At 47.0% G+C, this 27,676-nt stretch overlaps 1 protein-coding gene across 1 annotated transcript; it reads left to right on the top strand.

Annotated features, from left to right (window-relative positions):
- Window positions 1-10,981: 10,981 nt before the first annotated feature.
- On the top strand, window positions 10,982-24,191 carry LOC128350899 (cytochrome P450 26A1). Its single transcript, XM_053309764.1, has 7 exons — window positions 10,982-11,374; window positions 11,526-11,750; window positions 13,143-13,436; window positions 13,617-13,766; window positions 15,974-16,108; window positions 17,997-18,149; window positions 21,278-24,191. The coding sequence occupies exons 1-7, from the start codon at window positions 11,186-11,188 to the stop codon at window positions 21,617-21,619; spliced, it is 1,488 nt and encodes a 495-aa protein (XP_053165739.1). The 5' UTR covers window positions 10,982-11,185; the 3' UTR covers window positions 21,620-24,191.
- Window positions 24,192-27,676: the final 3,485 nt, after the last annotated feature.

Below are 27,676 nucleotides of genomic sequence, written 5' to 3'. Positions count from 1 at the left end.
TGAACTCAAGTCTCCTTAGTTCAACGGTCTAACCACTATGCCATGCTGGCTAATCTGGAATAATTGATCACTTCTAGTTCTACAGTTGCTATCTATCTAGAATCAGGCTGGAGGGTGGGAAGAAATATGTTGGTACTGTGTTGCCTGTGAGTGGCTATGGTAGTTAAGGAACAAAGAAAACAACTTCTCAGTGCTTTTATCCATTTAGGACTAGCAGGACCTCAGCTGGAGGACTAGGAAGCCAATTCTGATGTTTAGCTCTAAAGCACCAAACAGAACTTCACATTTTTTTCTGTATTTCAGTATTCCAGAATGACTCTTCCTAAACTTGTGCTCTTTCAACATATTAATATGCATGTTTACTAAGAAGTAAGTCCCTTGTTCATTGGGACTAGCTACCAGGAATAGTGCAATAGGGAGTAACCCTTACTGAACACAATGGGATTTCAGTCACAGGGAGATTGTTGCTGGAAGAAAGAATCTCCTGTGTAGATTAGGTTGGAACATCTTTAACCATTAAGTGTCCACAGTGATTAGTACCGCATGTGTCTCAGAGTGATGCTATAAAAGACATTTAAGATAGAATGCAATCGTCTAAACCTGTAAATACAGGATAGGGAATGACAGGGGTGAAGACCCCCGCACTTGATGAGTCCCCCCCATGACTAAACTCTCACCCCAAGTATTACCTTTTCACTCAGGTGGTGCAGGGTGCTCTGGTTTTCCCCTCCGTGTTTATTTCTCCCCAACTGTTCAAACAGTGTTTTTCTCTCCCCCATGTTAAAAAAGTACTTTCCTGTCCCTTAAAACATACTTTCTTCCCCGCAAAAGTGTATTTTCTCTCTTCCCAGAAGCTTTAAGGAAGGAGCTGCTCCTCAAACTTTCCCACTATCTGCACCTCTGGATCCGATTGTATATCCAATGTACTGTCTAGTCAAGGCATATCTTGCATTCGCATTACAGACCCATCCATGAAAAGTGAAGATTTATTAATTCACGAACCATCGCACGTCCCCAAACGTCCCGACATTCGAATTACAGGAGGAACCGGTGTAAGATTTCAAACGTTCTCTTGAAAGTAGGTCCAGTTGCCTGTCTTCTGAATAAACATTAACAGGAGGGGGGGGGGGTGAACCAGACCACATGAGCCTAGTTAATTGATTAGCTAGTTATTAGTTGGTTTTTTAAAAAGGGACGGGGGAATCTTTGGGGCCATTTAGGTCCGCAATTGTGACATCCAACTCCAGTAAGATTACTCTGGAGTAGATACAGTTGAGAACGGAACGGAAGCCCCTAGAAAAAACCTCGCCGCTTTCCAAGTGATGATGAATATTTGCAAGCGAAGTGTAATCGGCGTTAACTTGTAAACACCACAGTCTGTTCTTATTAGGCTGTTAATTTCTTGAGCTCCTTCCAAGATGTCTTTAATTATCCCTTTCACTCTTTGACTACCGGACGGGTCCTCCCCCCGCCCCCTCCCCCGGATTGACGACTGTATAATAGATGGCTGCGGAGATAATAAAGGTTTCCTGTGGTAATTAACAGTGTTCAGACCACCGTATCTCGTTATTTGACGGACAGTGAACTTGGCGAAGGAGCTGGCAGGGTTCATTCAGATGTCAGGGTCCGGGCTGTAGGTCGCCTGCAGGTCAGCGCATGGGAATGCGCAAGTGCCCCGGGGTCATGCCACTGTTTTTCCAGGCGCTGCAGACACCACCAAATGGGCATCCCCCTCCACCCCCCATTAGGCGCGCACACACGGGAGACGGCCGAGCCTTCCAACCCCACCAGGCCCGGAGTGTATATAGGTCAGACGAGCGGGTGGCGGGAGCGAGATGGGAACACAGCGAGCCTTGAAAGGGAAAAGACAGCAAAGCCAACCTGAGGGAACTCGAGCACGGAGGGGGAAACGTGTCAAGGCCGCAGAGCCCCGCTTCTTTCTTCTCCTCGCGCCAACGCCATTAACGCTATTAGCTCCGAGTCCGGCACAAGCGTCTCTCCACGTGAGAGGCGGGGGCGCGGGGTGGGCCGGAAGTTCCCCCAGAATCGGGACCTTCTTCAGTGGCCTTTAGAATGAGCCGTGCCCGCTTGTTGACCCCCGCGGAGTTTTGTCTGTTTAAAGGGCCTGCAAGAATATTGGAGGGGTGGTGGTGGTGGTAATGCAGAGGAAAGGCCTCGATCCTCTCTCCATACGCTTTAGGCTGCAGTCCTGTGCACTTCATTGCTTACTAAAAACCGGGGTGGGGGGGGGGTGTCGTTGCAAATTCAGAAGTGCAGGCCCTCTCCGGGACAGGCCCCAGAGCCATTCCCAGCCCAACAGCCAGAGAAGCCGAGAAATGCCGGCGCTCTCGGCTCCGTCCCTAGTAAGCACCTCCCCCACTTCACTACCCCCCTGCATAAAACGGGGATGCGTAGGATCGGACAAGATCTTTTTCAGGAGCGACTCAGAAAACGCTTGGTATGTGTGTGGGGACGTGGTTATGAGTTTCGAAATTGTGGAGTAGGTGTTGGATTCGAATTACAGAAGGTAATACTAGCCCCGATTTAAACACGAGAATGGCCTTTCTCGGAAATAAAATCCCTTTGAGAAGGGACGGGACTTGTTCAACTTCGCTTGAATTCGGTGCAAATACCTAGTAGCACAGCGTCCAGCCGCACCGATCACAAACCATAGCCGCGGCTAGTCGCCTAGACCATGATTACTGTCGAACCTTTCGCAAGTTTGCAGTCCTCCCAAGCAGCATATATATGTTTGTCCCGAAATCGCGCCGAACTCATGTGGCTTCCTACCAAGGGTGCGCAACCCTACATTCATGTTGTTATTTGTTTATTTATTCGATTTCTATACCGCCCTTCCAAAAATGGCTCAGGGCGGTTTACACAGAGTAATAATAAATAAATAAGATGGATCCCTGTCCCAAAAGGGCTCACAATCTAAAAAGAAACATAAGATAGACACCAGCAGCAGTCACTGGAAGTACTGTGCTGCGGGTGGTTAGGGCCAGTTACCCTCCCCCTGCTAAATAAAAAGAATCACCACAGTAAAAGGTGCCTCTTTGCCAAGTTAGCAGGGTTTGTGTTATGGTTTTGATACACGCAGAATTACCCCGATTGGTTCACATATATGGATTGGGTGCGGGACGTAGACCACTCGGATCGGCGCTCTTCTGAGAGAGGCGGTTTCCCCAAGACAGATCTATCTTCACTAAAGAGGGGCGAGTAAGTTTTCCCATTAAAAATCAAAACTCCGTGCCCCCTTGCTTTCAAGAGGAGAAACCGGCGGCTCCAGAGCAAAAGAGCAGCGAGGGGCCGCCACCCTTTCCCCCCAGTCAGCATTCTAGCCTCTCAAAGCAGAAAATAGTCTGTGGTCGACAGTAGCGGTGGGGCCGGCAGAGGCCCGCCCCCCAGAAGAATAGTTGCCCCCCGCTTTTGTTTCAGAAATCTAACATGTAGGGCCTTGAGCTCGCCCACCCAGAACTGACACTCTTTGCCTCTCCCTCCTGTGCCCTCTTCAGTTTCTTTTCTGGTGCAGCCACTGACCGTGGTCCATGGGCGGACTGCTGCCCAGTTTCTGGTCTGACCAAGGTTTCTTCAAAGAATGCTGGATCTTGCTTTGGCCTGCAAGACCCGACGTGCGTCCTTCAGCCCAGGCATGCTTATTTAGGATCACTTAACCCAGGATTAGTTACGCTTTGACTGTGAAGGGATTCGGGAGGATGCACTCTTGCTTTGTAAATTTAACACACATTCGTGGCTCACGGCAAGACGATTCAGGCCATCCCTACTCCAGTGCACATACTGGGACCAGAGCCAGACCTATTTTATATCCACCGGCGGCTTATTCTGAAGTAAAAGGCTCGAAGACAAGCCCGCCTATTCCCATGGAAATGGAGAGGACTGAACTAACTTGATAGTTTTGTTGCAGCTGCCCCCGCCCCCCCCCCCATTTCTCTTTCAACTCTTACCACCAGAACTGGTGTAGGGAAATCGGAGATCATTCCTGGGCTTACTCAGAAGTAAATCCCATTCTAGTCAATAGAGCTTACTCCCGTCCCATGTAAGTGCATACTTGCAGCTTTAGCTACATGGGCACCGATGATAAGCTCCTCTCCTTTCCTGGGGGGAAGCCCTATTGAACTCGGTCAAACTTACTTCTGAGTAAACCTGCCTGGGACCGGGTTGCCCTGTACACATCTCGTGGCTTTGTGAATCAGCTGCGAAAAGTAGCGAGAATATCGGGGGATGGACCAGTTGCCTCTTCAACCGCTCTTCCGCTTCTGGCTGGGCATGGGAATTCGGATTCACCGGTGTCGCCTTTTCCGCACCAAGCGGCGGAGGCGAAGCGCCGCACCACTGCAGTCTCCCGAATCGCTCTGCCCCCATTTCCTCTCGGTTCTGCCACGACGGTGTGTACCCAAAGATCTCAGACTCAGTCAGAGGAGGTAGATGAGGAGGGCTTAGAGCAGGAGGAGGAACTGCTGCTACTGCCGGTTTGAGGTTGCATAAGAGCCATGCGTGCCTGCCTGCCACATCTGGCGATCGACCAATACCGCATGGCACGAAAGGGAAGCGCTTTAGTGGAAGGGAGGCGGCGGGGGCTCATCAGGATTCCCACGCAGGGGGGGATGCCGGACTCTCGTGAGCTGCGTGCTTAGGCTGCAAGCTTGAGCACACAACTCATCTTGCACGCGAAGGGAGGGAGCAGCTGATGCATGGCAGATGTTCCCAGGAGCCGGGTGGCCCGCCGCCGCAGCTCCTTCTTCGGCTCCACCATCGGCGGAGGTCAACCGCAAACAGGGTGTCGCAGCTACCGCAGGGCAGTCAGCCGCGGGCAGCAGGTGCAAAAGTCTGCACCTCACCAGCCTGCAGGTTGCACTCGAACCCCGAAGCAAGCCTGCCTGCTACTACTTAACTTGGAGACTACGATCCCCACTGGTTTCTGTGGGCCTTACTTACCTCCAAGGCACAGCTTCACCCACTGCCTGCTCCAGTTTGTAAAGCTAAGCAGCAGGTATTTAAGCCAACCCATTGGCTGTAGAGACCTCACAGGTCTCTTACCATAAGCAATGGGTCGGCCGTCGGCTATTAAATAAGGCTGCTGCACTCCCTAAAGGGCAAGTGGAGCCCGATCCTCTGCAGGTTTACAAGGAAACAAGTTTCATTGTGTTCAGGACTGGTAATCCCATTGATCTCCATGAGGCTTACTTCTAAGGAAACATGCCCATGTGTTGTGATCTAGGAAGGGTCACGCAGGCTCTCCCCTCTTATTCTGGTTCTCTTTCCTACACCCTAACTTGTGAAAAATCTGATTTAACTTTCACGAGAGACGCATAATGTTGCGCGCAATTAAATATATGATTAAACGGGCTTAATTCCTAGAAGTCCGCGGGGCTCTGGTACCTTAATGATGCCGCTTAATGATTGCATCCGATAGACTCAGCCCGTCCTCCGGGTACTTCTCCGACCCGCGAGCACCTTTTAATTTCAATGTGCCGAGCTTGCGCAGGAGAAGTTCTCAGTGGTGCAGACTGCCCACTAGTTAAGCGATCTAGCCGATCCTGGGGTGGGGGTGGGGAATAGGAAGAGCGAGATTCGCTTAGAGCTCAGTGGGTCGGTCGTGGCTCGAGATTTCGTCTTCTTCTCTGGCGATTTTGAAGCCTTAGCGCATAGCTCTCACCCCACGCCGTGGAGTGAAGCCGGATCAGCCCCCGGAGAATCTGAGCTCCCACCCTTGCCGGTCCTGCTGACTAAGATCTATGTTCTAAATGCCTCGAACGGCGAAGGGAGGCGGCGGCGGCAGCAGCAGCGAACGTCTCCCTCTCTGTTTACCTTTCGCCGTAACCTCTTTTCCCCTCGCTGACCTGCGTTTGAACCTACGATTAGCACCGCATCATCAGTTTGAGAATTTACTCTGTCTTCTTGCTGGTTGCTGATTCCTCCCTTCAGGACTCTGAACGTAAATATAAACTCGTCTCTCTTTGGGGTGAACTTCAGGCCAAGGACTAATGTTAGAGAAAAGCGTCGAGGATCGGGCCATTCTTCCCTCATCCGGTTACATCATTTATAGTTTTAGCCTAGGAAACCCGCCGCCCGCCCCCTTCTCAGAGGCTTCTCAGCGCTAGGTAGCCGGGGAAGAGGGAACGCAGACTGTCCGAAATGAGGAGGGGGGACGGGGATGGGGACGGGGGGCAGCCCCGGTTTTCTCAGCCTGACTCTTTCTACCTAAGGGGATCAGATCAGATGGGATCTAGAGCTTCAAATCTCCCAGTGCTTTGCTCGAGGGCCATTCTCTTTTTGATGGCTGCCTTAAGCCGGGACTACTCCCAAGTATAGTCCTGGGGTCTTCAAATAAAGGCCCAAACTGGGAACTACGGAACCACTCAGGATGATGGGACTTTTTGTGAGAGTGTGGCTACCTAGGCTTTGAGGGCGGCTACCTAGGCTCTGAGCCAGGAGCTACCCGGGCTTACTGATTCAGCTGCAAGGCTCAGCCCTAAAACGTGAAGTGGCAAATAAGAGTGCCTTTGAGCAGGTACAGAGTGTCTAAGGCATTACGACTGAACATGCATTTGAAGGGCCTGTACCCAGACTCACTTTTAAAATTTTACAACTTTAACAAATAAAGTTTTAATTGTTAATTGTTTTATGATGTGTTATAGTCTCTGTTTTTAACTGTTAATTGATTTTAATTGTTTTGTTTTAATGTAAACTGTCCTGAGCCATTTTTGGAAGGGTGGTATAGAAATCAAATAAATAAAGAGAAATGAACATAGGTGCAGTCACTAATACAAATGAATGTATATGAGTGTATAGATGTATGTACACTGGTACAGCATCATGTCTGAATTGAGCTAAAGGCTGCCCTCTTCCTTAAAGGAAAAATGTGTTCCACAGTCACACAAGAAGGGTAATACCTGTATAGAGACCAGTTAAAGGTCGCAAAGAAATGAGCAAGGTTTCCAGTTCATCAGAACTCTTCCATCAGGCTGGATGTTAAACAAAATATGGGCAAAAGAGAGAGAAAAGGGGGACAGCTGGAAAAAAACCCTGCTTTGCAATTGTAATGAATAGAATGGGGGAAGCATTAAGCTGGAAGAACTAGATTAGCTGTGCCTGGTGCAAAAAAATATCTCAATTGCCACCAAAGGTTTCAGAGATAGAGGGGAAAAAATACTGTTCTCCCTTTGCAAGACACAGACCAGCCAATCTATAGGGCAGGTTTTTTTTCTTTCTTAAAAACAAAACAAAACAGTTTGTAGGTTGTCTTATGACATTTATATCCTGCCCCAAACACACATCTCTGGGTAGATTTTTTAATGCATCCTGCTAACTTTTAGTCATATGCAAGAGGAAATTGTCTACTTAGGGAGTCTAGCAGAATGTTTGAGCATTTTATACTTGTAGGACCACCCCAATCGTTGCCAGGAATCTAGTAGTGGTTAATAAAACTGAATCTTAATACACTTCAATAGATATAAGCCATTCTTCCCATTGACTTAAAGAGGACTGCAGCATGTCCCTAAGCGGAAGTCCCTATTAGGGGTTGAAGAACAGGTTTTATTAGCATAGCTAGATCCTCTGCATCTTTAATCTGAAATAAATCCCAGTTCCTCCCTAGTCAGAGAGCACAGGATTGCTGGTTTCCTAGGCTGCTATGCTTGAGTGCAATTCTATGCTCTAGAAAAGAAAGCCCTATGGAACTCAATGGGGTTTACTTCTGAGTCACCATGTGTCGGATTAGCTGCTCCTGCTGAAGTCAATGGGACCTACTCCCTTGTATGAACTGCTAGGAGCTGAATGAATGTGGCTAATTTGAAATCCAGGCACTTAAGAACAACCCTGCTGGATCAGGCCCAAGGCCTATCTAGTACACCATCCTTTTTCACACAGTGTCCCACCAGATGCCTCAGGGAAGCCCACAGGCAAGAGCTGAGGGCTCTTCTGCTATTACTCTCCTGCAACTGATATATAGAGGCACCTTGCTTCTGAGGCTGGAGGTGGCCTACAGCCACTGATAGATGATAGACCTGTCCTCCATGAATTTATCTAAAAGCTATCCAGGCTGTTGGCTATCAGCACATCTTGTGGCAGGGAATTCCATAGGCTGATTATATGTTGTGTAGAAAAAAATACTTCCTTTTGTTGGTTGTAAATTTCTTGGCAATCAGTTTCATGGGATGACCCTTGTTTCTAGTGGTGTGTGTGAGGGAGAAAAATTTCTCTCTATCAACTTTTTCCACACCACGCATTATTTTATAGACCTCTATCATGTCTCCCCTCAGTCCTCTTTTTTCTAAACAAAACAGCCCCAGATGCTGTAGTCTTCCCTCCTAGGTACTTGAGGCTCATGATCATCTTGGTTGCCCTCTTCTGCATCTTTTCCAGTTCTATAATGTCCTTTCTGAGGTATGGTGACCAGAAGTGTACACAGTTCTCCAAATGTGGGTGTACCATAGTTTTGTATAAGAGTATTGTGATATTAGCAGTGTTATTTTCAATCCCTTCCCTAGTTATTCTAATCATGGAATTTGCCTTTTTTCAATTTTTTTAAACAGCTGCTGCACAGTGAGTCAACACTTTCAAGGAGCTGTCCACCATGACCCCAAGATCCCTCTCCTGGTCAGTCACGGACAGCTCAGACCCCATCAGTGTATATGCAAAGTTGTGTTTTTGTGGGGTTTTGTGGCCCAATATGCTTCATTTTACACTTGCTAGCATTGAACCACATTTGCCATTTTGTCACCCACTCACCCAGTTTGGAGAGATCCTTTTGGAACGCCTCACAATCTCTTTGGGATTTCACTATCCTAAATAGTTTGCAGATTTGACCACTTCGCTGCTTACCCCAATTCCTAGATCTATTGAACCATTTAATAACGATTTATTAACCATTTAAGTTATTGCAACAGGGGCTAGAACCTTTGTAGTGGGCCCTGGGGCAAAAGGTGGAGATGTCTCTGTCGTCTTCTTCAGAGCGGCCCGGGGGAGAACAAAGAGCAAGCTGCCTGCCAGCCGTTCAGGAGCCCGGGGACGTTTGTCTCCCGCGCACCTAGTTCAAACCTACGCCCTTGGTGTGCAGCGCATCTACTCAGTGGCTGTCCGCAAGTGTCTAATATGCTGTAGGTAGGTTATTTACGGAACGATGTTCACAACCTCCGGGCTTGAAGTGCTTCTAGAGATAGAAGCACTTAAAGTAGCCTCTGAGGTAGGCGCCTGTGCGCTAATCCAGTGTAGTGTGATGGAGGACAGAGCCTTGGATTGTGAGGAGGACGATTGTCTCCCAGGGCCTGAGACCTTGGGCCGCTTACACTCGCTCAGCCTAAAGCCTGTTGGGAGGATAAAAGCGCGGGGGACCGACCCTGTCCGCCGCCCTGACCTCCTTTGAGGAAGGAAAGCGCATAAAACGACAACCCCCGAGAGAGAGGTTGGGTGTGGTGACTCTTGAGTCTATTGTGTTCCAGGTCACATGTGCAGAGGGTTCCATGAACTCCAGTTTGTGTTTGAATAATGAACTCTCACGGTAGGATCGCCGCAATGCCATGACGTAGACTGTGCGCCATGGCAAACCAGTCCAAGCCCGATCGCCCGATCGATGGACCGCAGGCGAGGAGTTTGTTCTTTGATAGGTTATAGACAACGCCGCTCGTCTCTCCTCCAAAGCATTCACTGCGGACCTGTTGCTGTCCCCGAGTTTTAATGAAACCGGAGTCCCAACCGTTGGAATGGAGGGGAGCAGAATAACTGGAGTCCAGCGGGGCTGACTCTTAAGTCAACGAGCACTGCAGGGCCCAGCTCTGAATCACGGAAGCTCAGCCGACGGGGTTTTGTCGGCCACTTATTGCCAAACACGGCAATTCCTTCCATGGAGACGGGGCTGCAAACTGCACCTACCGAGCACAATTGCCCACGGCTCAGCCCTGCTCTCTCTTGTGCCCCTGACTATGGATGAAGAGCTTCCCGGGCGCCCTGAAAAACCACAGCCCACGAAGGCATATGGTGACCACGCACATGTGACTCTTCCAGGCGCGACAAGCCTGGCTTTTTCTGCAGAAGAGTCGCAGGGCTGGAAATCGAGCCGCTCCCCGACTGTCTCCCGGATGGGCCGAGGCGGCTTACAAGCAGGCGGCAGCCCTTTTCCTGAAAATCAAGGCTGCCATGCAATCCAATGGGCTGTGGCGAGGAAATAATGCTGTCGGGCGAAGGCTGCAGTCCTCCGCGTGCGCCTACTCAGAAGCGGGTCCCGCTGAATTCAGCGAGGCTTCCGAGTAAACAAGCCCAGGATCCATCTGTCAGTGGGCCAGCAGCTCTAGGGGACGCCTGGGACTAGATTTTTAAAACCCCACCCTTTGCAGAGTTAGGAAAGCCGAAGCCAATGGAAAACAATCGCTCCAGGCTTGCCTTATTCGGGCTGCAACTCTGAAGCCCGCTTCCTAGCTAGGAGTCCACCACATTCACTGCTGAGTCTGCTCGCTTAGAATCGCACCGCAGGACCGGAAGCCTAGACACATGGACACATCGGGAGTAAGCCCTACTGAGTTCCGCTGGATTCACTTCGGACTAAACATGCAGTGCATGATTCCTGTAATCCCAGGCACGTTACATGGGAGCAAGTTTCCCTGAAGACAGCGAGACCGATCTTCCAGTATTCATGCTTAGGCTTGTACTACCCACGGAAATTCCACTTCGCATTTCCGTGAAAACGTATTCGGGACTGGCGCCGTAACGCTGCAGCTCCGAGTCGTACTGCTTGGGCGGTTTAATGCCCTTGAATCCAGGCATACGGCTGCCGGTCCGCGTCCGGCAGCCGGACACAAGCGAAGCCTCGACCTCGCTGCTCCCTTCTGCTGCCCTAGATGATATTGACACCTTCGCCAGTAGCTCGGCGGTTTGTTTGGGCTGAGCCTGGGGAAGGGGCTGGGGCGGGGGCGGGGGCGGAGGCGGGAGGGCGCAAAGCCCAAACGGCTGAAGCCAGGCCGGAACGAGGGGGGCTGGATGGGGCGGAGCCTGCCGCGGCAATTAAGGCTGAACTTTGAGTGAACTAATTTGATCGCCCCCCGGACCAAGGTAAAGTGGGCAGCGACCTGGGTATGGGGTATAAAAGGGGGGCCTGCGGCGGGGCTTGGCCCTTGTGCTGGCTAGCTAAGGGGAAAGGTAGGTGCCTGCCGCCGCCTCGCCACCAGCCAGCATGGGCTTCTCCGCGTTTCTGGCTAGCGCCGTGTGCACCTTCGTGCTGCCGCTGCTGCTCTTCCTGGCCACCGTGAAGCTCTGGGACCTGTACTGTGTCCGGGGCCGCGATCCTAGCTGCCCCTTGCCTCTGCCCCCTGGCACCATGGGGCTGCCCTTCTTCGGGGAGACTCTGCAGTTGGTGTTGCAGGTAAGCTGGAGAGCCTGGAAGCGGCAGCGGCGCCTTCGGGGGAGGGGGGGGCACGGGCAGGAGGAAGAAGAAGGTGGCGCCAGGTGAGCCCCGCGTGGCTAGCTGGCTGGCTACCCACTCTTCCTTTCTCTCGCTTTCTCGTCCTGCGTAGCGGCGGAAATTCCTGCAGATGAAGCGGCGCAAGTACGGCTACATCTACAAGACGCACCTCTTCGGGAGGCCCACGGTGCGCGTGATGGGAGTGGAGAACGTGCGGCACATCCTGCTGGGCGAGCATCGGCTGGTGGCCGTGCAGTGGCCGGCCTCGGTGCGCACCATCCTGGGCTCGGGCTGCCTCTCCAACCTCCACGACGCGCAGCACAAACACCGCAAGAAGGCAAGCGAGGAGGCGGCGGCGCCGCCCTTGACAGGGCTGGGCTAGGCTGGGCTGGACACTTCGAGAGATGGGAGTCTTCGACAGTCCGGGCTGCAGGAGCTTCTCGTGGGAATGGATCAGGGTGCTCCGAGTAGGGACTGCTGCAGCGGCAGAATCTCTGCTGTTCTGGAGACGGAAAGTTGCCACTGAAGTCAAGGCGCTCAGTCTCCAAACTCCGGCAGTCTTCTGCTGAGTCTCGAGTCCTTGCAGCCCGATCTGGAGATTCTTGCCACAGAGCCCTCTAGGACTTGCGGGCCAGTAGTTGAGCTTGCTTAGGTCTACTGCAGCTCCCCGCCAGCCTGACTGCATGCTTTTCTTCTGCGAGAGCGCAAGGCATTAAAGAGGACTTCTTTAGGAGTAAATATGCATAGGCTCCTGTTGTAAAGGTGGAGAGGGTAGAAAACCAGAGTGTTCACAGAAAGGCCGTTCCAATAAAACAAATGGCGCCTTCCTTTTAGAAAGGGTTGCAATGCAAAAAGAAATAGTCGCAATCCAGAGACCATAAAAGGGTCCTGCCGCCTCGGTGCTCCACACCTTACCGCGAAGTTTCAGTGATTTGAAAGGTCAGCGAAGGCAACTTTTTAGAGCAAGTTAGGAAAATGTCCGGTCGTCTTAGGAGACCTGTACATCATTTTGAGCATGTTCTCAGCAAGGCTATTTGCAGCAGAATCCTATGCACGTTTAGTCAAAAGTCCCATTGAACTGGGTGGTGTTTATTACAGTCTCTGTGCCTGTAGCTTTAAAAACCTAAAGAAGTGCCCATGACTCCCTTGGAGGAAATCCAGAGCGCTCACATGCTGTCCACCCCAAACAGCAATTCCTTCCATGCTTTTGGTCTCCCTTGACTGTTAAAGGCACATGCAACGTGTTTAAATTCCGTTGAGTTCAACTGGATTTCTCTCCCAGGGAGCATACACAGGGTTGCAGCGTTAAGAGACCAACGCTGAGACCAACTCTCGCTGGCTGAAGTCCAGCGACTGGTTGCTATTTAGGAACATTACCAAATCCCATGAAAATCGGAGAGCCTTGAATTCTCCCCCCTGGCTCTTAAACACATTGACTTGGAAGCGAGGACCTTGGAGATCAGTGAGTCTCCACTTCCACTTCCAAGCCAGCGTTCTTCTGTGTAGTCTTGCTGATGCTGAGCGCAATAAGTGCGCGCCCCTCTTTCCAGAAAGGCAAAACGCATCCTTAACTTGGATTAAAGCCTCTTTGAATTCAGCTCGACCTACTTGGAAATCCACGTGTGTTGGAGATCTGAGAAAGAAGCGCTTTCGACCGAGCCGGGATTTTAGCCCGGCGAAATTCATCGGGCGTTCGTCTAAAACGAATCCCTCTCTCTTTCCAACGCAGGTAATCATGCAAGCTTTCTCCCGAGAAGCTCTGGAACATTATATCCCGGTCATCCAGGAAGAGGTGAGCGCTTGCCTGAAGCAGTGGCTGATCAGCAGCGGAGGCGGCTCCTGCCTGTTGGTTTACCCCGAAGTAAAGCGGCTTATGTTCCGAATCGCTATGCGCATCCTGCTGGGGTTTCGGCCGGGCCAGACCGGATCGGACAGCGAGCAACATCTGGTGGAGGCCTTTGAGGAGATGATCCGCAACCTCTTCTCCCTGCCCATCGATGTGCCTTTCAGCGGCCTCTACAAGGTAAAGAAGCCGGCTGCCTGGAAGCGGGAAAGGGAGGCCGCTCAGAGACTGACGGAGGGGCGGGGGGAGCGAGGGGGTGGTGGTGGTGGACCCTGGGCGCCTTAGCGGCTGAACGTACAGACCGGCGGGGAGGTAATCAGCAGGCCACGGCTAGCGTAGCGGATTCCTCTCTGCTTCCAGGGCTTGAGAGCGCGGGATGTCATCCACGCCAAGATCGAGGAGAATATCCTGGCGAAATTGGCTGCGAAGGAGCCCACCGATGGCTACAAGGATGCGCTCCAGCTGCTGATGGAGCACACGCAGAGCAATGGCGAGCAGCTGAACATGCAGGTGAGTCCCGCCGCAGCAGGATGGGATTTCTTCTATCCTGGCGTTCTGAATGGAATTGGGTGGGCTTGCAGGGACGGGCTGGGGATCCATACCGAGGCACTGGAAGCCCAACTGGGCCCCATAACCTGGTTTCCCAGGATGGCACTTGCCCAAACGTTAGCCACGCACAGAGCCAGCTCAGAGTCTTTTTCATTATACCTTTCTTTGAATTCAGGCCCATGTTACAGCGGCAGAAGCTGCGATGGAAAAAGCAAAATAACCATGTGCAGTGCAAACCATTATAGCTGTGACAAGTGCATTATTTCAAGGATCTTGGGCAGGATGATGTTCTGGATCTGTGGGGTTTCACTGAAGGGAAATGTTCCTGCCTTTTGTTTTAGTTCCCATAGTCTTCCTACAAAACCAAAGCAACTCATGGATCTATCTTTGCTTTCTTGACAAAGCCATAAATCAACATCCCTCTCCCCTGTCCATCTTTCTTTCTTTTTTAAAGTAGTGACTTCCTTCGTTGCATGTAAATCCTGCATACATGTTCTCCCATCTTACCTTCACAATAACCCTGTGGGGTAGGTTTAGCTAGGAGATGGGGAGTGGCCCAAGGTCTCACAATGAGCTTCATGGCTGGGGATTTGAACTTCAGTTTCCTCCATCCTAGCCCAGCACTCTGACCACTCCACCGTACAGGCTGTCATCTTTGCTAGACTCTGGGGAGTCCGATGCTTATTTAGGCTGTTGTCAACCCTATTGATTAGTCAGTTAAGACTTGTACGATCGTCATAAATGAAATGACCTGCATCAAAACAACACTTCGTTCTAAATAAATGTATTTTGATGCATCCACTTGTTGCAGCAAGAGCCATAGCAGAAGAGGCATTCAGTTCTGTAGGTGAAAGGAGGAGGAAAGCCTCAGATATTTATTTATTTATTTATTTGCACCTGTCACCTGGTTTTTATAAGCATGCCAATATCTCTTTCAACAGCTGCTGCTTAGTTGTCGGGTCCCAGTGCTAGTAAACTTTAGGACAGGTTAGACCCACTACTACTTTTTTGGTAGTGCCACTATACTTGGAGTAGACCATAGCCTGGCTTTCATTGAGGTGGTGGGCCTGTCTTTGGACTGTACCACTCCAGATTGAAGGTTGAAGCTACTTGCATTATTGAATGTTCCTCGGTGTGTGCGTGCAGACACACATGCTATCTCTACACAAACTAGATGTCTTCCCCTGGCATCCAGCATAGAAAGCGTCTTGTATGTGGTAGAATATTAAATCGTGCGACTCCCCCGCTCCCCGTTCCTCCAGTCTTAGTACAGCCCAAACACAGGTTCCCCAATGAGGCTGCTGTGAAACCTGCAACATTCTACACACATTATTGGTCTATCTTCAGGACTTGGGAGTGATCGTTTTTAGTAGAACAACTCAGGAACGGCTGATACTGTGTGCCTCAGCATCCGCATCTTCCACCTGTTCCCTTTCCACCTACAGTTAGCAGCTGTGGGTATTGAGGAGGATTGCAGGGTGGATGTGGATGTGGAATTTCTGACTGGTCCATAAAAGGTGCAAAATGGATCTGGTAGCCTAAATAAAACTCTGATTATGGATCTTCAGGATTCAGGGTGGGAAGACCTCTTTTGGTGTGTGAGAAAGGAGGCTTCCATCATGGGGACCTAAGAGTTTCATGGAGGTACTTGGGCCCAGGGGAAGGGGGAGCTGGTGACTTGGGCTAGCACTAGTGCTGTCTGAAGCGATTTGGGGAGACAATATATGGTAGGTGTCGAATCCAAGGGAAAGGGTTGTGGTATGCAAGGACAAGGCTGTGGAGTGGAATCAGGAATCTTAATAGTTTAATGAAATAGAGACTACGTACAGAGAAGCAAGTGCAGACTGTTTTTTGGTGCTCTTGCTGCTGGCTGTTTATTAGCCCCATGTCTACTCCAGGACTGGAATACAAGTAACTAAAGCCCCAGTCAAAAGCTGGCCTGGATCAAGAATGGATTAACCAAAAACATCACAGTAAGTAAGGGTTTTTTGCAGGAGGTCAGCTGCAGCCCAGGCCTACTGTGGTTGCGTGTGTGTGTGTGTAAAATTATGGGTTTGGCCCTTAAGCATTGACTGAGTAAGAAGTTTGGCTTTCCAACCTGTTTGAGTTCAGCCCAGAAATAAAGTCTGAAATGTACACACCACCTGGTTTTGTGTTTTCTCTAACAGGAACTAAAAGAATCAGCAACTGAGCTGCTTTTTGGTGGACATGAAACCACAGCCAGTGCTGCTACATCCTTGATCACTTTCCTAGGTCTTCACCATGATGTTTTGCAAAATGTGAGAAAGGAATTGCAAGAGAAGGTGAGTGATGTCTTTAGTGCAGAAGTTCAATAGTACAGTGTAGGAAACTGATCTGATCCAGTGACTTGGCCTATAGAGCTAGGTTTCAAACCCTGCTGGTCCAGATAAAAATCTCTGTAATTGGGTGTGTTTAAAATGCTGTAAATAACAGGTCAAAGTGATGCTCCAGTGTGCATAGCTCTTGTTCAACCAAAGAGTTTTATAGATCCTTTGCCTTTTAAGGCATTGCCTTAGGGCTTCTCAGCTTCAGCCGTCTTGCTGATGTTGGTCTATAACTCCCATAATCCCTGTCTGTTGGCCACTGTTGCTGGGGATTATGGGAGTTGTAATCCAAAAACAGCTGGGGGGGGGCAAGTTGTAGGCCTAGCCACTGATCCATGTACATATAAAGCAGGGCTGCAACTTTTAAATTGACTTTATCTGTTAAGTTAATCTAAGAAGCTGTTGGAGTGCCTCTCCCAATTTAAATGGCTGAAGTATTTCTGTTACATTATTTTTAATACAAGAACTTAACAACAAGAAAAAGAATCTGGAAGAGGCATTCTTCTTTCTCAGAAGGGAATGCTTCCCAGTTTGCACCTGCTTTAATATGGGTATGCATCATTTATTTAAAAAGTCAAGTGATTGTCTTAACAAAGACTTTTGCCACACAGGAGGTGCGCTTGCTCTGTGTGAATGTTGCCCAGCGCCTTGTGAGAAATGTTGCTTCCATGACTTGTAAACATGCCAGGAAGCTAAAGCACATGGCCAGGGTGGTGGTGATAACACACCCCTCCCGCCAAGTTTACATACCAAAAGATATGAAATAATGGTTCCTTGTCCCAAAGTAGTTCACAGCCTAAAAACAAGATACACAGGGGAGATATGAGTAAACAACTACTTGAAGAGACACTGTTGGGCTGAATAGGGACAATTGCTCTCCTCTTGCTAAACAGAAGAGAACCACCACTCCTTGCTCAGTTAGCAGGGGCAAAGACCTTGGTTTATTTGAGCTATTGTGAGAACAACCATGAAGGAGATGGCAAGCACACTGAGAAAAGTGTACACACAGCTTTGGGTGGGATTGAAATTTCTGAATACAATGAAAGCAAAGAAGAGTTCTTCTGGATTTTATTAACTTACTACATTTTATATCCTGCGCTTCTTCCAAGGAGCCCAGAGCAGTGTACATAGTTATACCTATTCTCACAATAACCCTGTGAGGTAGATTAGGTTGAGAGATAAGTGACTGACCAAGAGTTTCATGGCTGAATGGGGATTTGAACTCAGGTCTCCTCAGTCCTAGTCCAACACTCTAACCACTACACAACACTGGCTCTCTTGATGGCAATAGTTAGGGATGTGCACAAAGTGTTTTGGTGCCCCTGTCTCAAGGCGCAAGAACGCTTCGAGCTGCGCCCACCGAATTGTTTTGGTGCGGGTGAGTGGGTATTTTAAAGGAGGAAGGCAGGCCTTACCTTCCCCTCCATGGCCCTTCTGCCTCCCTCCTCCCCACTGCCCCAGCATGGTGCTGTCAGGATTAAACACTGCCTGAAGCCCGCAAGTGGCATCAGCACAGAAATGAGGTCTGAGCATGCATGGATGCCATCTTGAGTGGTCAGCATGGTGCTACTGACCACTCAAGATGGCGTCCGTGCATGCTCAGATGCCATTTCCATGCTGTCCCCATGCACAGGCTCCTGGGAGGAGCCCTGCAGCTGCGCTCAGGGCGTTTACTCCCAACAGTGCCGTGCTGGGGTAGTGGAGGGGCACGTAAGACCTGCCTTCATCCTTTTAAAGTGCCTGCTCTCTGCTCCCCACCCCCGACAGTGCGCTAAGCCCTTTGGATGCTGAGATAGGCATCTCTTGATTTCTGCTCTGGCACTCATGACATACCCTTTGTTTTCAGGGATTGTTGGGCAACTTCAGCCAAGATAAGCATTTGGAAATGGAGGTCTTGGAGCAACTGAAGTACACTGGCTGTGTTGTCAAAGAGACACTCCGGCTGAGCCCTCCGGTCCCAGGAGGGTTCCGAGTGGCACTCAAGACTTTTGAGCTAAATGTAAGCAGGAGAGTCAAGTTAATTTTATGTTAATTTAGCAGATTTTAGACCATGCCATATACAAATCTCTGGGTGGCTTACAAAGTTGCCCTAATGCCCCAATCTTAAGGCTTTTGCTTGGAAGCATTGGCATGGATTTCCATGGAACTTTCTCCTAGGTGCTTAGGATCACAACAGAAGATTGCAATAATGCTGAGGTGTGACCAGTGATGTAGTTGCAAATCCAAGAGGTCAGGCGCTTCCAGGACAGCCTCCATGGCCATGCCCATGCCCACCCCGACAGCCAGAGAAGCTAGAAGTGCTGGTGCTCCGTCCCTGCACACCCTCCCCTCCACGACACCCCTGAGGCTCTCCAGGCTGTTGCTGGACCACATCTCTGATTGATTGAAGTTGGGGATGATGGGAGATGGTATTCCTAACTGAAGTTCTGATGCACTTGAAGTGTGATCAGAGCTTTTCAAGTGACAGAAGACTTTTCAGATTAGGAACGGAGAAAGCCTAATAGACTTGCTGTGCTGTGGGGGGGGGGGAACCCTGCATTAGAACTCTTAGCACTATGCCTTATAGCAGGGCAACACAACTCTGGCCTGCCAGCCGTTGATGAACTACCACTACCATTATCCCTGAATATTGGCCGCTATGATGGATGATGGCAGTTGTAGTCCAAGAGCTGCCCTGAGCCATTTTTGGAAGGGCGGTATATAAATCAATAATAAAATAATAATAATAGGTGGCTGGCCAAAGTTGTGCAGCCCCATCTTATAGAGTTGTGTTGTCCTCATCCATAGATTTTTTGAGAAGGGCCATCATGCAAATAAAGTAAGTGCTTGCAATTGTCCTAGTGTCTTGGGTGCCCAGGAAGTTGGCCTAGGCTTCTCCTTCAGTCTTCCAACCAGGCGCGTAACAATGATAGGGCAAGGGGAGACAGTTGTCTGGGGGCCCCACTGCCTGGAGGGGCACCCCAGGGGCACCTCATGTGACTCCCCATTGCCCCCTGCCCAGCCCCATAGCCTCTCAGCCACTTGCCCTCTTCGCCGTCTCTCCTGCTTGTTCTGCTGGCCGCAATCGAAGCAGCAGGCAAGCTGCAAAGAGCTCCTTTTCTCCCGCCTCTCAGCTGATCGGCGGGTGGGCGGGGCTTCCACAGAGGCCTCTGTGTAGGCCGCAGTGAAGCCTGAACTCGAGTAGGGCCCAAGCAAGCCAGGAAGGAGGAGGCAGCCAGAGTGTTCTCTGCAGCAGAAGACCCCTTGCTGCCCTGCTTAACCCAGACCAGCATTTGCCAGGTAGAGTGTGAACTCCTTTTTGTGGTTACCTTTCCCGCCCCCCCCCCCCATATATAGGGATCTGCTTGCCATAGGGCTTGGATATGGGGGGGGGGGACCGAGAAGTCTCTGAATATTTATTTTGAAACAGCTTGGAAAATTTGCTGACTTAAAAAAAACTATCTAAAAAGTCCTATAAGTGGCTTGTTTCATGGCAGAAAATTGCAAAAACTTCTGGAACAGTATTTTATTAATTTTATTTATTCATTCATTCATTTATAAATGCACTTATGTTCAAGTTGTTTTGCAACCCAGAAGGTCTGAGTGAGAACTGTGAAGCATGTGTGGTGCTTTTATTTTATTTTTCTTGTGTGTGAACTGCTCCCCAATAACTTGCAGGGACTTCAGGGTAAATCTGGCCAACATGTGAATGCAGCACCTGCATTCCAGAGGAGATGTGTCTTAAAGGGCTTTAAAAGCCTCCTGTGAAAAACCTCCTGCAATCAAACTTGACTGAATTTGTTCAGAATTCTGGGAAAACAAACATAGGTTCACCCTGCATGGTTGAAAGTCTCCTTTGCTAATCTGCAGCGAGGGGCCCATTTTAATAATTCATCTTTCTAGTGTGTTCTAGGCATTAAAAGTAATACAAATGTATAGTACTCAATGTATATCACTATATATTGTGATGTGTGTGTGTATTCAGTGAAATGTATTTGCAGGCAGCATACTTATTTTGGAATATCAGACTTAAATCCTTGGGGGCCTGGGGTGTGCGGAGGCCCTGGACTTTGCGGGGGGGCCCATTTTAAAATCTTGTCTCTGGGCCCACTTCAACCTTGCTACGCCCCTGCTTCCAACTGGCCATGTCCTGCAACATGGGCTGTGCATAAAGGAATTCTGGTGGCAGTGGCAGCTTCTTCTAGAGAACACTGATTCTCTGAAACTTTTCTCAGGCATATCTGTAGAAAACCTAGCATCTCTCTTTCTCTACCTCTTATCATAGAAAAAGCCTTTGGCTAACATACTGTGCAAGAGTAAATCAGCCTAGTAATGTTGCATTTGCAGAATTGGCCCAAGTTGTGCAAATGCAAAATTTATGCACATTGTGTTACACAAGAGTAAGCCCATTATTTCCATTTGTGCAAATGTAACATTACTATGTTGACATATGCTTGTGCAGTATGTCAACCTTTGTTTTTCTGGTGCATGGCAAATTGGAGGATGAAACTGCAGAGATATCAATTGCTTCCTAAAAAGAGTGTGGGGCAGTAGGTGGTCATGTTGATGCCCAGATCCTCATGTGCAACAGTATGCAAATACCTGCCTGTAATATGGGAGATGCTGAGCTCCATTGGTGCTGATCACCTTGTTGAGTAGAATGTGGTGCTGTACCACCTCCTCCTTCAACAGGTGATCAGTAATGAATCCTATAAAACAATGTGGGCTATAAATCCAAACAGAAGAAAGAATCCAGGCATCTTGACACCCCAGCCTCCCTTATTTGGCATTTCCTCCCAATTCCTGAGGTGGATCAATTCTTCAAATTTCTGGCAACTCTTAATAGCCCAGTACCATCACCAATGGCGTCGATGGAACAAGTGAGAACTTTTGCATCATTGGTGCTGAATATGTATTGATGTAAATGAGGAGGATTATAGCACTATCTAGCTATTGGTAGAAGGTTGCTAATAGTGTGAATGGCATTGGCTTGTCTGTTTGGTGCTAATTTCTTTCCACTGGGGGCACAATTCTAACCTGTTCTGTCATTTAAGCTCTTGCTCCGTTTGGTCATGTGTACAGGTGTTCACTTTGGCCAGATTCAAATCTGAATGATGTCATTTGGGGTTGTCATTCTGTCTATTACAGGGATTCCAGATTCCTAAAGGCTGGAATGTCATCTACAGTATCTGTGACACCCATGATGTTGCAGAGCTCTTCACCAATAAAGATGAATTCAACCCTGACCGGTTCATGGCTCCTTTCCCAGAGGATGCCTCACGATTTAGTTTCATCCCTTTTGGAGGAGGCTTGAGAAGCTGTGTGGGCAAAGAGTTTGCCAAAATCCTCCTCAAGATCTTTGCTGTCGAGCTGGCTCAGAATTGCGACTGGCAGCTTTTAAATGGACCTCCAACCATGAAGACTGGACCCATCATGTATCCAGTGGACAATCTGCCTACAAAGTTCACAAGTTTCAATGGGCAGGTTTAATAAATGCCAGGCTAGTGTCTTGGTATTCTTAACTTAAGTCCTGGTCCATTTAAAGTATGTACAATGGCTTTTTATAGTGCTCTAAATTCAATATTATATATTTAACTTTATGAATGTGTAATAGTTATTTATACCTTTTTAAGGATATTTTTAAAAGCTATTTCATATAGTTTTCTTCAAGCAAGCACTGGGCTGGTCCAGATGTGACAGAGACTCATGATTAAGCCTGGTTTCGTGCCACGTCCTGAGCTCCGGAGTGCCTGCCCCCTCCTTCCCATGCCCACACCAGTGTCTGTTTCTGATATAGGTTAGAATAAACCAACCTCAGTGTTGTAGACAACAGGTGTCTCAGTGGTCAGGAAAAGGAGTGGCAGTGCCCAGCAAGGTGACACCTGTGCAGCAGCAAGTAGCACCTGAGCTGACTACCTTGCACTGTATCATGGAGGGGCCACCCCTGTTCAGCTGTGACATATTGACTGATCTCTCTCAATTGTAACCCCCTTGCTTAAAACAAACGGTCACCTTCAAACCTTGGATACAGCCTGCACCCATGTTCCCGCTAAGGTGTGCACATGCTCACGAGTTTTGTTGTCCACTCAGTTAATTGTAGATCCCGGTTGAATCAGGAAGACCCCATTCTGAATGCATGTGTGCACACTGCCTTGGCACTGCCGGTTAGAACAAAACAAATTCTGGAGACAGGTGAAAAAAATTAGGGAGATCACTGGACTGCATTTGATGGAAATAATCAAAAAAATTATTTCAAGCAAGTGAAGTCCAGTGGTCACCCTAATTTTTCTCATCTGTGTGTGGAATGAGTTTTGCTCTAGAAGGCAGTGTGTGCATTGCATTCAGAATGGCGCTTTCCTAATTCGACCTGAGAGGGATCCACTGTTAACTGAGCGGACATCAAAAAACATGTGAGCATATGCACACCTTAGCGGGAACACGGGTGCAGGCTGTATCCAAGGTTTGAAGGAGAGAGTTTATTTTATATGAGGTTAGAATAAAGAGAGAGATGGGTTCAGATGTCACAACTGATATTATTTGCTTCTGGACCACATTGGGAGCAGACATGGGAGGCAGGGGGCATATGCTCCTAGGGTGCTGTGCAGAATCTGATTTGACCAGGGTTCCACATCATGTCTGAACCAGCCCACTATAATTATGGGTCCTTGGGATTCATAATTGGATAATTTTATTTCTATAGAAATAAAGTTTCCTACTATTTAAGACTCTCAAAAGCTGGTTTACTAATTATGCTGAAGATGTTCATGTGTGTACGCGCCCAGACAACCTCTCAACGTGAAAACTTAATGCAATGAATTGTATGTCTACTGTGAACCAAAAAGCCATAGTGTGGCTTATGTCAGAATAAAAACTCTTGAGTAATAGAACTTTGATACGTGGTGTTCGCATTTATGGAGAATGACATTGTTTGAAAAATGCATAAGGGAGGCTTGAAGCAAAGTTCACAATCTGATTGTAAGCATGCTTAAAATTACAGGTCTCGTTGACCGCTGTGGAACTTGGTTTCAAGAAAGATTGCTCTGGTGTTCCATAGAATCTCTTTATTTTCCCTTTACCTTGGGGATCAGAATTACAAAAGTTGCTATTGCCTAGCAGGAAGGGCATTGTGGATATGAACTACTTGAGCACATGCGATCACTTAAAGTGATGTGTATATATTCTATGTAGTCTCTCCCTCCCCCTTCATTTAAAATATGTTTTATAATCTTTACAAAGCATGATGTTTTATTTTCAGATTATGGAGTTATCACATATCCCTTGGGTCTGGGGTGAATGATACAATGGGGCAGTAAATGACCAATGTGAGTCAGTTCCCATGTGTTTCCTGGCTGACATAATGCACATTACTTTTCATGCAAGTGAAAGTATTAAAGGAAGAAACTTACATGGGAGCATACCTTCCATAAGCAGAGAACCTGCAACTTATCTATCTTGTTCAAGAAAAACTAATATTTATTTATTTGATTTATGTACCGCCCTTCTAAAAATGGGTCTGGGTGGTTGACATCAATATGTATATGGTGCCTGGGAAAGATAACATAGGAAGAGCCACATAGTTCAGAGATCTGCTGTAGGAGTGGCCAAATACATTCCCTTTTGTGTTTTATAGGAGCATGTCATTTCAACTATTTTGCATCTCCACATCATACAAGGAGCTGAACCGAACCCCCAAATTAGTTTAGAAATGCTGTACTAAATCTAGATATGTTTAGAAATGCTGTTTAGTTTAGAAATGCTGAACTGAATCTAGAATCTGAACTGAATCTTAAATTTTAAATTGTTTTATTGTAAATTGCCCAGAGACATGAGTTTGGGGTGGTATAGTAATTTGTTAAATAAAGTTACTTTGCACTGGAACCAGAATTAAACCCCTAAACAAAGTGGCAACACTTTCAAAATATGCTCTGGCATCAAGCATTCAGATTTCAATTGCATGGTTCAGGTTTTATTTTCCTTGTTTTTATTCTGTTGTATATGTTTTGTTTGTAAGCACTTTTGACACTTTCAAAAAGAAAAATTTAAAAATACACTTTCCCCTCAAGTTAAATATGTACATTGTGTTCATTTATGGTTAACACCATGACATGCTGTTTCATATACAGTAGTTACTTTCAAGCAAAAGAGTTTGACATTATTCTGCATGTAATTATCTGGACTCCTTCAGATACTTTTTTTTTTTTAAACTCTCCAGTTCAGTTCCAGATCAGACTCTTAAAATAAATACTTATGAACCTGAACCCAGATTTTTTTTAATGGTTCAGCTCCCTGCCATCATATAGCAAAAGTGGTTTGCTGTGGGGTTGTGAGGGAAGAAGGATGCATCTCTTTGAAAAACAAGAAGGCCAAAGATTCACTCATTGCATCGTTTTCTGACTGGAGCCATATTGGATGAGATTTCAACTTAGCCTAGCCTGCTTGGTTGTCTGGTTCTTATTGCCAGAATGCCACACACACTTTAAAAAAAAAATCCTAAACTGTAACATGCTTCCCAGTTTGGATACAAACTGGAAGAATAAACTGTTTGTTTCTGTCTACATATGATGATCTAAGAAACACTTTACAAACCCAGTATAAAACTGGTAATATTGTAGCATAGCAGATTCCGGCAGCATTTGAGATCCATGTCTAACATGGAATAAATGTTTCTGTCCAACAGTCACATGCCTTAATAAACATGACAGTAAAGAACGCTACTGATTGCTGAGGGAAAGTAAGAACTTGGCTAAAGTCAGAGCTAGATAATACTGACTTTGAAGATGTGCAATGAAACAAATCCTTTCAATTAAATTAGGGAACAAAGATGTTGTGTGGTTGAAATGTTGGTCTCTTGATTTTATTGCATGAGTTTTTGTTACCTGTGCAGTGCAATTGGCCTTTGGCTTTGGTGTGCAAACACATCAGTAAACCCACCCAAGACTCTTCAATGTGTTACTTCCTGTGCAATCTTCTTTTGCACTTTACAGCATAATACCTCTTTGCCTTTTCACAAACCTTGTACTGTCAGCACACATGTTTGGCTTTTAGGTTGCCACCCTTTTTCTGACAGAAGCTCTCTACTCCGAAAGATATCAAGCAGATTAATATCTGCCTGATATCCAACTCTTCAGAGCCGATATTCCAAAAAGTGTTAGGTTATTGGTTTTGATGTTTTATGAAGGATCTGACTGGAATGCTGTCTTTTCTCATCATTAAACAGACTGTTTAATTCTGCTCATTATATTCCAACATCAGTTCAGCCAACACAGGTTAGTTTTCATGTTCTTCCAAATAGCCTTCCAAAGAAAAAGAAAACTCTACAAGCAGGGGATGTGACTGCTCCTTTATAAGTATCCACTAAAACGGAGCTTATAATTTACAGATCCACAGATCCCCAACATAAAACCAACCTCAATGAACAGAATCTAAAAAGAGCTGTTAATTCTGCATAATTTTGCTCCTCCTAATGTTATAGGGAAAATCTGTAAAATGTGTGCTTGTCTGGCAGCAATAAATACACTGCAGTATTTATTTTCTTCATTACATTCCAGCTGTGTAACTATTATTCTTATAATTTTTCTCTATACTTGTGGAGACACATAAATATAGCAAGACTGGGCTGCAGTGAACTGGTTCTGACTTTCAGATCACTCCTTCCATTGGTTCTTCTTTGTGGAGGAAAACTACTCTTAAAGCATTGAGCCAAAATCCCAAAGATGCATCTAAAATACTCAAATGTATGTTTCCAAATTCCATGAGTTCTAAAATCCTCTTAGGACCGAATATTTTTAAATGGATGAAATAAAGTATTGTCTATGAAATAGGGTTGCCAAATGCCTAGAAAAAATTCTGCTCCTGTGCTTTCCATAGAAGTTTGGGACACAGAATTCAGCAAGTGATGTTTTTCATGGCAGGAGTTTACACATGATAGAAACTTAGGTAGCCTGATACCGAGTCAGACCATTGATCTACCTAGCTCAATACGGTCTACATTGACTGGCAGCAGCTTTCTATGATTTCAGGCAGGAGTCTCTCTCAGGCCTACCGAGAGATGCCAGGGATTGAACCTGGGATGTTCTTTATGCAAAGCAGATCTGCCACTGAGCTTTGGCTCCATTCCCAAATGATCACCTACTAATTGCTGCAAACCAAACTGTTCTTCTAGGGGCACCTAAAGGAGCTAGTTCATAAGTTGGAAACCATAAACTTGTCTCCAAATGGAGCCTTGAGTTGCCAAATTACTTATGGATAGAGTCTCTGTGCTTTTAACAGCTGCTAGACATACAGAAATTCAGCAAGTATAATATTGCTATACTGCTATGTCAGAACAAACTGTACGTGCTTAAAGGCACATAACTTCTATCAGACAAAGATAGTTCTTTTGACAACAACAGTTCTAGTGCAAATAAATACAGTTCATCTTTTGGCATTTGGCTTCTTGATCATACGAGTTGACTTACGTGATACTGATAAAGATTTGCAGAAGTTGTAACCCACCAAACCTGGTGGTTTTCTTAGAGCTCACCTTTTATGCCCTGCCTGGACCGCAAAAATGTCATCTGCATCGAAGCACCAGGATCTGTCTGCTAAATATAGCTGTCCCAAGGTTTGGCAGCCACATCGATTTTGCTCAATAGTGGCAAACTTCTATGACTTTCAGTTATTCCCATTGGTTTCCCTTTTCTGCATTCGGCAATGACCGCTTTCATACATCAGTGTTTTAATACTGAATGCTTCTTACAAGCCATTTAGAAGTTCTGAGTTTATTGAAATAAAACCCAACATGGTACAGTATTATCTTATTACAATTTGCTTCTTATCTCAATTAATGTCTGACAAATATTCTGTATATAGTTTTTCAAAACTGAACCTGAGCCACTGAATTTAGATGGAACTGCTGTTTACAGCTCCAATACAACTCAATCACATTTCTTTGCTATCATAATAGATCCAAGAAGCTACTACATCTAAACACTAGGATTATCTTTCTTCTAACTACACAATGCTATTTATCAACAGCATGCCAGATTGCAGAAAACTACTAAATGCATTGCCACACACACTCTAGTACAAAACAAACCCATTTTGCAATGCTTTTAGGTATTTACATTTGAGTGTGAGCATGTTTGCACATTGGAGAAACCACTTCATGTGATGTGAATGAGATGAAGTGTCTGTCGTGAGGCTCCTTCCAAAGAGCTACAATACATGTATCTATCTCTCAGATGCTATGAATTCTGGTTTTTTGGGGTACTCCAGTCTAGTACAACTGTTGTGATAGAATGTATCTGCTGAAAATATGATAGAAGTTGATGATATCAAGTCAACCCTAACCCATTGAGGCCTGCCTGAGGCATTTTAGGGTAATTCCAAATATGTTTGCTTATTGTATACATTTAACAACTGTTGTCCCCTACCTAGAAGTGGTTACACTTCAGTGAATGCAGTAATTTCTGGTTGTAAAACTCTTAAGGATCAAAGGCTAGCTTTAAGGGAAGAGGCTCGGTTTTCCATAGAAGACCAAAGGATGGCTAGGTTGGGAAAACAGCC

The sequence above is a fragment of the Hemicordylus capensis genome, chromosome 3 (genome assembly GCF_027244095.1).
Source record: "Hemicordylus capensis ecotype Gifberg chromosome 3, rHemCap1.1.pri, whole genome shotgun sequence".
NCBI classification, from domain to species: Eukaryota; Metazoa; Chordata; class Lepidosauria; order Squamata; family Cordylidae; genus Hemicordylus; species Hemicordylus capensis.
This window is presented reverse-complemented; position numbering and strand designations above follow the sequence as displayed.